General features: G+C 37.2%; 1 protein-coding gene across 2 annotated transcripts in view; it reads left to right on the forward strand.

Annotated features, from left to right (window-relative positions):
* The first annotated feature begins 29 nt into the window (after positions 1–29).
* The window catches only part of LOC106880180 (lysophospholipid acyltransferase 5), a 46017-nt gene continuing 33380 nt past the window's right edge, over positions 30–12666 (forward strand). Inside the window, exon 1 of one of the 2 annotated variants that reach the window (XM_089342938.1) lies at positions 30–1547. In XM_089342938.1, the coding sequence (XP_089199064.1) occupies positions 1415–1547 (133 nt within the window). In that variant the 5' untranslated portion in view covers positions 30–1414. The remainder of the gene's footprint in view (positions 1548–12666) is intronic. The other variant, XM_089342939.1, reaches the window with a different exon arrangement.

Here is a 12666-nt window from a genome sequence, read left to right on the forward strand (position 1 = left end):
CACATTCCTATTTCTTAGCCATTATCCACACTCTCTCTCTATCTCAACTCAACAACTATACACTCGTTTTATTCACTCCAGCACCTCACTTCTTCTTAATTCTTCGACTTCTGGTCGCCTGCACAACCACATTAAGACTGAATGTTGTTTCGCCACACAACACCACCATATCAGACCCACACTTACACAAATAACAATTATTGCTACTGCTGGCCTTTCATCCCCTTTTTACTGGAAAAACACTAACAACAGCAGTTTATTTATTACAACTCAACACCATTTCTAATAACTTTAACTATTATTACTTTTACCAATTACCATTAACAATCGAATTACCAACAGCTTGAAAAGAAAATGTGAAAGAGAAGGCGTGGACCAATTTATTAGGTGCAAACAACACATCACACATACACATACGTGTGTATATATACACATATACAGACCTGTATATATATATATATATATATATATATACATATACATGTGTCTGTGTGTGTGTGTATATATGTGCGCGCCCTGTAGTGGTTAAGTTTGAGAAGCCATCAATTAAGAGGTGGGGAGAACGATAAAATGTTGAAGAAATACGAAGTAGGGGAGGAAAAAAAAAGTAAATGAGAAAAGTGTTTAATAAAGAAGGTAAAAGGGGAAGTAGAGGACGGACGGACGGAGAAAAAGTGTGAGGTGAGATTTATATCTGTGAGTCTATCGATAAGAAGAGAGGGGGGAAAAAAAACTAGCAATTGTCGGGGTGAGAGTTGTTTAAATTAGAGGCAAGCTGAGCGAAAGAGAAAAAAGATTGAAAGCAAATCTGTGATAAGAAAGACCATTCGAAGAGGTAGTAATACAACAATAATAAGAAGAAGGATAGTAATATTTAATAATAATATTACTGATACTAGTGGTACCGTCACTAAATTATCTCTGCCGACAACAGGAACAAGCACACCGACACCGTATTGCAGCAACAACCATCATCAGTATTAATAATAATAATAATAATTTAAAGGTTGTTGTGGTGAATTGTGGTGGCACGTTGACTAAAACAGCGGCTGTTTAGAAGGAAACTGATCACATTTATAAAACAACTACCCCCATAAAACCTCTCCCCTCCCTAAAAAAACCCCATTTATCTAGATCTTCCCTCCATCTCTTTCTGAAAGGCTTCCTTTGTCGTTTCTACCTTTATTTATTTATTTATTTTTTCCGAATAAGACAGCAATTTTTAATTGGGAAAAAGAAAAAAAGACAAAATCGAAGCAACACTATTACTAATATCAGTAGTACCACCACCGCCACAGTTCCCCCAAAACACCAGCATTACTAATACCAGCAAGCACCAACACACACACACGTATATATATATACCAGCAGTACAACTAGCCACATTACCAACCACAACAGCAACATCAACAAGATGTCTGTAAGTGATGGTGGAACATGGGCCAAAGTGTCGGAGGTTTTCCGAGGCGATAGTGCCGTGAAAGCACTGGCCAGTGGAGTAGGAGTCCCAGATGATTCCGTACGGATGTTTTTATCACTTTTGGCTGGTAAGTGGACACTCTACCGCTTTTTAATGTACCTTGTTTTTGCATTGTGTGTGTGTGTGCATGTATGTATGTATATATATATATATATATATATATATACACACATACATATCTATCTATCTTTTCTATACTTTTGTCCATCAATAAATTCTTATACATATATGTATATATATTTGCATGCACTAAAGCACGTATTCTCTGTATATATATCCAATGTATATTGCGTGTCTATATATATATGTTCATGTTTGGATTGACTATATATATAATATAATATGAATGTATATCTACGTCCATACGTTGGAATTTACAACCAAGAGAGGGGCTACTCAATACTGAAGTGTAATTATTTCACTTACTCCCTGATACTGCTTTGAGTTTTGCCAGTCTCCTCTCTGGTCACGCACTAGAATCAGATGAATGCCAGCATTAATAATAAGTACATTCATATTTATTTATTGTGGTGAATACACGAGGTTTCTTGCATACTGAGGTTGTGAGAACTCGACCCTAAGATGTTCTTATTTAGCTCCAAGTCAGCCCTGGTGAAGCATACCTATGATAAAGACATTCCAAGAACGACCGTCCTGACTTTTTTTTATATCAAGGACTGACATAGGAAAGAAAAAAAAAACAGAAAGGTAAAGCCGACTCCCAGGTTCGAATTGAACTCGGGAACTTTGGACACCAAAACTGTTGGCGCCCATCGTCCTCTTGTAGTGCGGATAACATTGCTCGACAGGTTTACCGATGTTGGCCACCGATAAAAAACAATTTACTAACATTTATTGCATTCGTGTTTTTATTGTAGAGCAACACGAATAAAATCGAGCTGGCGGCAACATGTTGCTTGTACTAAACACTTCGTCTCAGTCTGCTGGGAAACGAAATGATCTTTGGGTCCCCTGCAAACGCTTGGACCCCTAAACATTCGTAAGCGGGCAGAAACTTAGAGCACTTACATGCCCATTCCTGATTAGCATGCTAAATCGAAACATGCATATAATACAATAGATAAATAAATGTGTATATATATATATATATATATATATATATATATATATATATATATATATATATATATATATACATATATATATATATATATATATTTGATTAATAAATTCAAAAAAGTATAAAAAATCTTTACAAGAATTTTATCAGGAAGCTAGTGTGTAAAAAAATTCATAAGAGAAATTTCTATTCCCAAGAATATAATTATTCGTTTATATTTATATAAGGGCATTACTAAAGAATAATGGGAAGTCTGTTGTGTGGCATTATTCTGTAGTAATGCCCTTATATAAATATATATATATATATACACAAATACACACACACATTTATAATAGAGGGAGACTATGTAGTTCGCTTGACCCACTCGGAGTAACTGTTAAATCTCCTTTAAAACCACACCTTACCATCCTTAAAAATAGGGCTCATTGGATAGTGTAGTCATAGATAACACTGTCTGAACATAGGACCAGGTGAACACATCAGGGTTGTGGGGTTACGCAACAACCTATCTATATTTTCTCTCTGCTTGTAGCCTCAAGAGGATGTCCATATTTTCCAGGTTACCCTCCAACTTCGTAGTTCTCTTGTCACTGTTATATGTTTGCCTGAGATAAGATCTTCAGCTGCTACTGGGTCAGTATGCTTGGTAGTTATCTCAAAAATGTACACAAAAAAATATATTACCCCATTTGGTGTAGAGGGATATATATATATATATATATATATATATATATATATATAATCAACCGAACCTAATCACTGGTTTATTTACTTATTTTAACGACTGCAGGGAGATGAAAGAATAGAAGCATTCCTGAGCAATTCGATACCCCTCCCAAGAAAAGGAGCAATGGTTAGGGTTGAATTTTGGAGAAGCAAGTGACAGATTTACAGGGTAATTTGAGCTTTTAATGTTGTGAACTGCTCTACAGAGCAGTTCACAATCGGGCTCCACATGTTCCTTGGGGGTTCATACGAAATTTTGTTAAAATTCATTTGCAAAATATTGCTTATACTTCTACAGTACCAAAATGTTTTAACAGTATTTTTATGCAATTCCTAAATATATTTAATTATAAAAATTTTTAAACATCGAATGGCTATGGGGTCCAGTAGAGTAAAATAGGGATCAAATGAGGGTGGGGGTCCGAGGTTAAAAATGTTTGAGGCTCACTGCTGTAGAGTATTATAAATTGGACCCAAATAAACAATGGCTTTACTCACATTCGTTGGTCAATAATAAATCAATGAGGCTGTGAGAAGATGGGTTTGACCAGCATAAAATGTACATAGGATGTTAGGCTTCAGTTTTAAAATGTTCCTGTGTTTGTATATGTCAGGCGTTAAATGAAATAATGATATATATATATATATATATATATATATATATATATATATATATATGATGTATATGTGTATTTATATATATATAGCATGTATATGTGTATTTATATATATATATATAGCATGTATATGTGTATATATATAGCACAAATGTATATATATATATATATATATATATATATATATAATAATATTAGGGACAAAGTCCAAAATTACAGGTAAAAACTTGGTTATTTTCCCTAAAACTATATATATATATATATAGCACATGTCTGTATTTATATGTATGTATATATATATATACATATATATATATATATATATATATATATATATATACACACACCATGTATTTGTATATTTAGATATGTACATACTGTATAATATATATTATTCTGTTTGTGTGTGTGTACACACACATATGAATATATACACATACACATATATTCACAAACGTACTATTCTTTTATACTTGTTTCAATCATTGGACTGTGGCCATGCTGAAGCACTGCTTTGAAGAGTTTAGTCAAATTCACTCCACTGTTTTTTTTATTTTTTATGCCTGGCTCTTATTCTATCAGGCTCTTTTGCTGAACCACTAAGTTATGGAGACCTAAAGAAACCAACACCAATGGTCAAGCAGTGGTGGGGGGATCAAATATGAAGCGACACATACGTATATATGTACATATATATACGAGGGCTTCTTTCAGTTTCCATCTGCCAAATCCACTCACAAGGCTTTGGTCAGTCCAAGGCAAAAGTAAAAGGTGCTTGCCCAAAGTGGCACACTGGCACTGAACCTAGAACCATGTGGTTGGGAAGCAAACTTCTTACCAAATGGCCACTCCTGTGCCCATATAATAATATATATATTTTTGAATACCTTTTTATTACATAAATAATAAAAGTAAACGCGCCCTTTTGAAGCCTAACCAGGTTCATGGGCCCGGTTTCCTGGTTACAATGGCGTATGTGTTCTCCAGCTGGATGGGATGCCAGTCCATCGCAGCGTTACTCATTTTTGCCAGCTGAGTGGACTGGAGCAACGTGAAATGAAGTGTTTTGCTCAAGAACACAACGCATCGCCCGGTCCAGGAATCGAAACCACAATCTTACGATCATGATGCTGACACCCTAACCACTAAGCCACGCGCTTCCACCTTTTATTCCATAGATAAATTAAATGTCCTTGTCAAATCTTGCCAAACCATTTGTCCTTTTATTTCTGTTTTAATCCCTCTCTCTCTCTCATATATGTGTGGCCATGTGGTTAGAGTGTCAGGTTTGATTTCTGCCCCATAAGCTCATGGATTTGATTCTTGGACTGCCTGGTATGTTTTGTCTTTCAGCAAGCACAACGTATTGCTCCAGTGTACTCTGGCAAAAACGAGTATGATCCTGGCGCTGGTGTACCCCCTCCTCTTCCTCTCTTTAGCTGTCATATCATCGATGCTTTTGCTGGATCAAATGTGTGGAGTTTAGAAGGGAGTTTATGTCTCCTTGTTATTGCACAGGCACTAAAGGTATTAGTGAAAGCTTGGTACCAGCATTTTTGCTGAAGGTAGTTTGCGAGTTGTTGTTGGCACTCCGTTGCTTACAACGTCGAGGGTTCCAGTTGATCCGATCAACGGAACAGCCTGCTCGTGAAATTAACGTGCAGGTGGTTGAGCACTCCACTGACACGTGTACCCTTAACATAGTTCTTGGGGATATTCAGCGTGACAGTGTGACAAGGCTGACCCTTTGAATTACAGGCACAACAGAAACAGGAAGTAAGAGTGAGAGAGAGTTGTGGTGAAAGAGTACAGCAGGGTTTGCCACCATCCCCTCCCGGAGCCTCGTGGAGCTTTAGGTGTTTTCGCTCAATAAACACTCACAATGCCTGGTCTGGGAATTGAAACCGCGATCCTATGACCGCGAGTCCGCTGCCCTAACCACTGGGCCATTGCGCCTCCACAGTTTGTGAGTGATTACTGAGCTTAAAGCTTTAGTAGTATCATGGCCTTGTAGAAATCTGAACTGCATCTCATCGGACCTGATTCTCTCTCTGCTAATACTGTTTTGCTACTTTCATAACTTGGTCCATATGTTTAATACTTATGTAGTTGTTTCTTTCCAAAACAACTCCTTTGCCTTTGCAGCGGTAGAAAACTAGACTACAATGCCTGTCGTTGGATATCACACCTCACTAATATCAATCATATCCAATGATTTTAGACCAAAACCTCACAGCATTGTATTTCAATAATGACATTGATTCATCAAAAGGTGTTTTCATCCATTCTTGCATTGTTGTTGCTGTACATTTATAAGAAAAAAAAAGGGCCACAGACAGACAAGCTCTGACTGTGATCGCCACTTTGGCCCCACATACTTCGCCACCAATATTCAAAAGGTGTTTTTTAGATTTATTCCCTGGTTATCAAAGGAGCAGTTTCGTTATGCTCCCTGTCACCTTTTTCTTTCCAGTTTTGGCAACCTTTGTGTTGAATGCCCACTTTTTTTTTTCTCCTTCTCCAGCAGGTATTTCCTCCTCTTTTCACACTTCCTAAATGTCCCTCTTTATCCTTGAGCCTTCTTTTCCTTTCTCTCTCCCTTTCTTTCCTGACTGAGGGGACATCAATTCACTCGTTTCCCCTCCGCAGTGTCCAAACGATCTGTCTTCAGCACTGATGACATATTTCTCAACCATAACAATTCTGTCATTAACCAATTTCTTATTATTAAATTAGCCACAGTTAAGGCAGTGAGCTGGCAGAACCATTAGCATGCTGGCCTAAATGCTTGGCAGCATGTCGTCCAATGTCATTATGCTCTGAATTCAAATTCTACCGAGGTTGATTTTGCCTTCTCATCCTTTCAGGGTTGATGAAATAAGTACCAGTTGAGCACCGGGATCGATCTAATTGACTGACCGCCTTCCCCTAAATTGCTGGCCTTGTGTCTCTGAGAAAGGGTTATTAATTAGCTGCTGTGATTAACTCACCACCACATCCTTGGTGCTTGGAGTCACTCTAACAATTAGTTGCATAGATCAATATTGATTCATTCGTACATATTGATCTCCCTCCTACCTACTCATTCATATTAACTACTTTGTAGAAAAGCAACAGATAATCTCACATTCAGTTATCTCTATTTGAGATCAACTTCTAATCTACTCCATAAGAGATAGATCTAAACTTCAAGAGTTCAAAATACACCCCGCTCATCTCCCTTGGGTGACAGTGGTTCCTGGGCTTAAAATCAACTTTTTGATAAGCTGTCTGTATATTCTGTGAAGGTGTGTGGCCTAGTGGTTAGAGGTTCACACTCATGATCATGCAGTTGTGAGTTCGATTCCTGGACTGGGTGGTGTATTGTATTCTTGAGCAAAACATTTCTTTTCACATTGCTCCAGTCCACTTGGCTGTAAGTGGGTAACCCTGTGTGATGGTCTAGCTTCCGAAGGTAGGGGATAATGCTGGCCTGCCGGTCTAGCCAGTGGGCTGCCATCATTTGAAGGCTAAAATGATGCAATACGCATTGTATAACAATGTCTGATAGTCTAGTCAATCATGGTGTACTCTCTCTTTTTACTCTTTTACATGTTTCGGTCATTTTGACCGCCCATGCTGCAGCACCACCTTTTAGTCAAGCAAATCGACCCCAGGACTTATTCTTTGTAAGCCTAGTACTTATTCTATCGGTTTCTTTTGCCAAACCGCTAAGTTACGGGGGACGTAAACAAACCAACATCGGTTGTCAAGTAATGTTGGGGGTACAAACACACACACAAACATATGCACACATACGTACATACATACATATATATATATATATATATATATATATATATATGACACGTAAAAGCACCCACTACACTCTCTGAGTGGTTGGCGTTAGGAAGGGCATCCAGCTGTAGAAACTCTGCCAAATTAGACTGGAGCCTGGTGTTGCCATCCGGTTTCACCAGTCCTCAGTCAAATCGTCCAACCCATGCTAGCATGGAAAGCGGACGTTAAACGATGATGATGATGCTGATGATGATATAAGTCAGTAAATAGTGGGGTTGTGTTAACCGCACGTGGAGAAATAATAGGAAAATGAAGAATAAGGCAGAATGCTAAACTGGAAGCATATTTTTAATAAAGTTTGTGTTAAGCAGGAAGTGTGGTGTCGAAACAGGAAGTGACACCACACTTCCTGCTTAACACAAACTTTTAACCCTTTTTTTAAACTTAACACAACTCTCAATTCTTATGCATCCTTATTTTTCCAACCATTATATACATGAACTACCATTGAACTTCAAAAGCTCAAAGACAATATAATGTATTGGTATATTTATTTTTTTATATATTATTTTTTTTATATATTATTTTCTTCATTTTGTACTTTGTAAAAAACATTTTCATTCTCCTTCTTGAAAATTTGCTTCGCAATGAAAGCCATTAGAAATCTTTATTAAAATATGCTTCCAGTTTAGCATTCTGCCTTATTCTTCATTTTCCTATATATATATATATATATATATATATATATATATATACACACATATATACGACAGGCTCCTTTCAGTTTCCGTCTACCAAATCCACTCACAAGGCTTTGGTCGGCTATAGTAGAAGACACTTGCCCAAGGTGCCACACAGTGGGACAGAACCCGGAACCATGTGGTTGGTAAGCAAGCTACTTACCATACAGCCACTCCTGCACCTATATATGTGTGTATATTTTACTAGCAGCAATGCCCATCCTTGTGTAGGGTTTCAGAAAATGTCAGGAAAACTGACATAATTTAGGATCTTCTCCTCGAACAGGTATACCCTTATCCAAAATTTCAAGTAGCTTGCTGCAAAACTGTGACCTTCAGAAACAAGTATAACATAGATTCACTTTTTATGTATTAAGATTATGTGAACAACTAAACACAAAAATAAGGCCAATAATTTACATTCTTGGCATTCAAACTGATAACTAATCTACCAGAGACACCACCATTAACCTCTTTCTCTCTCTCTCTCTCTCTCTCACCTTTCAGCCTTGGCTCTATTACTATATCTTTGGTGCAGGCCCTCTCACTTACAAGAAAACCACCACTCGTATAACATCTGTACTTTCTTCTTGTCTCTTATAACAATGACCTCCTCTCTGAACATGCCAGCCATGACCCACACATGGACTAACTTGTAATACCCATTGTCCTCTCATTGTCGTCGTCTTGTTTTGCTTCCTAAAAGTTATAACTTGCTTCTTATTAAGATTTAGGTAACATTTACTTTCTTGCTTCTACGTTTACAGGAGATCTTGAACCTGTAACTTCAAAATAACATTATTTAGTATTGTTGTTGCTTACAGCAAAGAGATTTTATCATTCATTGTGACTTTGTTTCTATACTCTTTTACTTGTTTCAGTCATTTGACTGTGGCCATGCTGGAGCACCGCCTTTAGTCGAGCAAATTGACCCCTGGATTTATTTTTTGGAAGCCTAGTACTTATTCTATCGGTCTCTTTTTGCCGAACCGCTAAGTTACGGGGACGTAAACACACCAGCATCGGTTGTCAAGCGATGGTGGTGGTGGGGGACAAACACACACACATATATATATACGACGGGCTTCTTTCAATTTCCATCTACCAAATCCACTCACAAGGCTTTGGTCGGCCCGAGTAGAAGACACTTGCCCAAGGTGCCATGCAGTGGGACTGAACCTGGAACCATGTGGTTGGTAAGCAAACTACTTACCACACAGCCACTCCTGCGCCTGTATATATTTTCCTTAAAAAAATATTGATGTGAAGAAGTTCAAGCTGAACGAAATTTCCATCGACCTTACAAGTGTTAGAAGGTCCCTATCTGCTATTTGTAGTCTCTCCTATTTCTCAGATTATTTTTTAAAAATCTCAATTAACTGACAAAGGTAAACTCCGGTGACTCATGCAAGAAAGAATTTTCTTCGATGAAATATGTTTTCAGTCAGAAGTAGAAGTATACGAGACGTTGCCAGTGGTTTAAAAAGGAAGGAATTCTGGACCAAGATTTCAAATCAGATAACCTGTTTCTATTTATATCTGATTGTGCAATATGGCAAGGAAAATATAGACATGATTAAAGTCCAAGAAGTTTAAAGTCAATCTGATCTTGATTGTATTCCTCTGTCCCACCTCACTATTTATATTTTATTTTATTTATTTATTTTTTTTTGCTTGTGTGGGTTTATTATGTAAGTATGAAAGCTGTGATGTTTTGGAGTTTTGAACTTCATACTTTCTTGAAAGATATCAATAGTTTTTCTTTACATCAATATTTGAAGACTTTTATTTCTGAGAAGATAGACATTTGACATTTCTGTTGTCTTTCTGGGACAAAAGCAATATTAGCGAAACGATTAATAATATCAGCAACGGCTTGCGTGGGTGAATGTGTACATACAAGTTCTCTCTCTCTCACACACACACACGCTGGTGCCATGTAAAAAGCACTCAGTCCACTCTGAAAAGTGGATGGTGTTAGGAAGGGTATCCAGCTGTAAAAACCATGTCAAATTAGTATAGTTTTGCACAGTCCTCTGGTTTACTAGCTCCTGCCAAACTGTTTGACATTGAAGGTAGTTGTTAGATGGTGATATACATAGGAAAAATAGAAGTTGAAAATGCACTGAGAATAGTTAAAATATTTATTAATATATTTAAAGCTTTAACCAGTCTCACAGTTTAAAAGGTTCAAATAGAAAGACGTAGCTTATGTTGCAGCTGTCTTGCTTCTGACTAGTGTTTGAAGCTTGCTCTATTTTTATAGGGAGTTCATGGCTCGAATTAGTATGTTTTGAATAAGATTTGATTGGTAGATGATAGTCACATGACTGGTCTTAGAAATGTTTGTAGGTTCCCCCCCTGCTATGTCCATGTGTTAGTATCAAGTGACAGCTCGTGGTCGGGGAATTTTTAATAACAATGAAAAGATGGTTTATCAATTCAAAATTCAATGTTCATGAAATAATCATATTTTCTGATTTTTTTTTAATGCTAAAAACTTTCCTCATGATTGTCTTTGTAATCCCGAAAAATGTCATAAACATTGGTTTGTCCCTCTGGCCGTGAAGAGGGAACAGACAAAGAGATGGCCAGACAGATGGACATAATGTCCATTATTGTTGTTGTTGGCACTCTGTCGCTTACGACGACGAGGGTTCCAGTTGATCCGATCAGCGGAACAGCCTGCTCGTGAAATTAACGTGCAAGTGGCTGAGCACTCCACAGACACGTGTACCCCTAACGTAGTTCTCGGGGATATTCAGCGTGACACAGTGTGACAAGGCTGACCCTTTGAATTACAGGCACAACAGAAACAGGAAGTAAGAGTGAGAGAAAGTTATGGTGAAAGAGTACAGCAGGGTTCGCCACCATCCCCTGCCGGAGCCTCGTGGAGCTTTAGTTGTTTTTCGCTCAATAATCACTCACAATGCCCGGTCTGGGAATCGAAACCGCGATCCTATGACTTCGAGTCCACTGCCCTAACCACTGGGCCATTGCGCCTCCACAATGTCCATTATAGTTAGATAGCAAATCTGCTCATCTATGATAGGAAATAAAGGGATGGTATCGCAAATCTAAACCCCCTAAATTCATGAACTATATGGATTGGGTGCGTGGGTGGGGATGGAATCCAGAGTTGATCTTCATCACCGGAATTTTAATTAGAAAAAATCACAGGTGATTTATTAATACAAAACTCAATATCCACTAAATAATCATACTTTTTCCCTTTTTTTTTTTTTTTTTTTTTTGCTAAAAACCTTCATGCTTACCTCCTTTGTAATCACGAAAAGCACCATAACCATTGGTCCAGCTGTTTGACCGTGAAGAGGGAACAGAGAGAAAGACAGGCAGACAGGCGAACATACCCCTTATAGCAAGATTTCAAGATTGTTTACCAACTGGAATGAGAAAGTGAGAGAGCAACTTACTAAAGTTGACCCACCTTTTAAGCTGCACAATTTCTCTTGCTCTTTCACACTCTCTCTCCTAATTCTGTCAAAACATGTTAACCTAATAACCTATTTATCCCCACAATGAAATCACTTTTTATTTTTCAATTTTGATATTCTTGTGGATAATTTTATTCAATATGTTTGTCTTCCATATTTTATTAGAAGCAGGGATTAAAAATCGAAGTAACACGTTTAAGTTTTTCATATTCCATGGACAGTTTTATATTTATTTAATCAGCAGTTTATTTGTTATTTGAAGCAAGTCTTACCTTAACGAGGTCAATTTGTCTTTTTCTCATATTTATTTAATGAGCAGTTTATTGAAGCAAGTCTTACCTTAACGAGGTCAATTTGTCTTACTATTATTTAAGGTGTGAAGAAACCTTTAGGTCAGAATATTTTCTATTCTTTTATTTTACTCTTCTAATTGTTCAAGTCATTAGACTGTGGCCATGCTGGGGCATGGCCTTGAAGAATTTTAGCTGAGAATATATTGTAAAATGAAGAATACAGTGGAATTTATTGTCTAATTAGGATTCTTAATAGAGTGAGTTTTAAGAAGTTTAATTAGAAATAATTTCGTCACTACTTCAATGAATAGTGAGGGCACGAGAGGATATTTAGTAGCATCTTGTGTATTATTATAACAGTTGACTTTTTAACCTTGGCTGTAGTTTAGTAAGTATAAAACTCGTTGGTCAAACAGATATGAACGTGTGTGTAGTTGATATGTAGGCCAACAAAGTATTCATTTTTAGGACAGCTTGTTAAGTGAACTTGA

This window comes from Octopus bimaculoides, chromosome 26 (genome assembly GCF_046866305.1).
Source record: "Octopus bimaculoides isolate indiv1 chromosome 26, ASM4686630v1, whole genome shotgun sequence".
In the NCBI taxonomy this organism is placed as follows: Eukaryota; Metazoa; Mollusca; class Cephalopoda; order Octopoda; family Octopodidae; genus Octopus; species Octopus bimaculoides.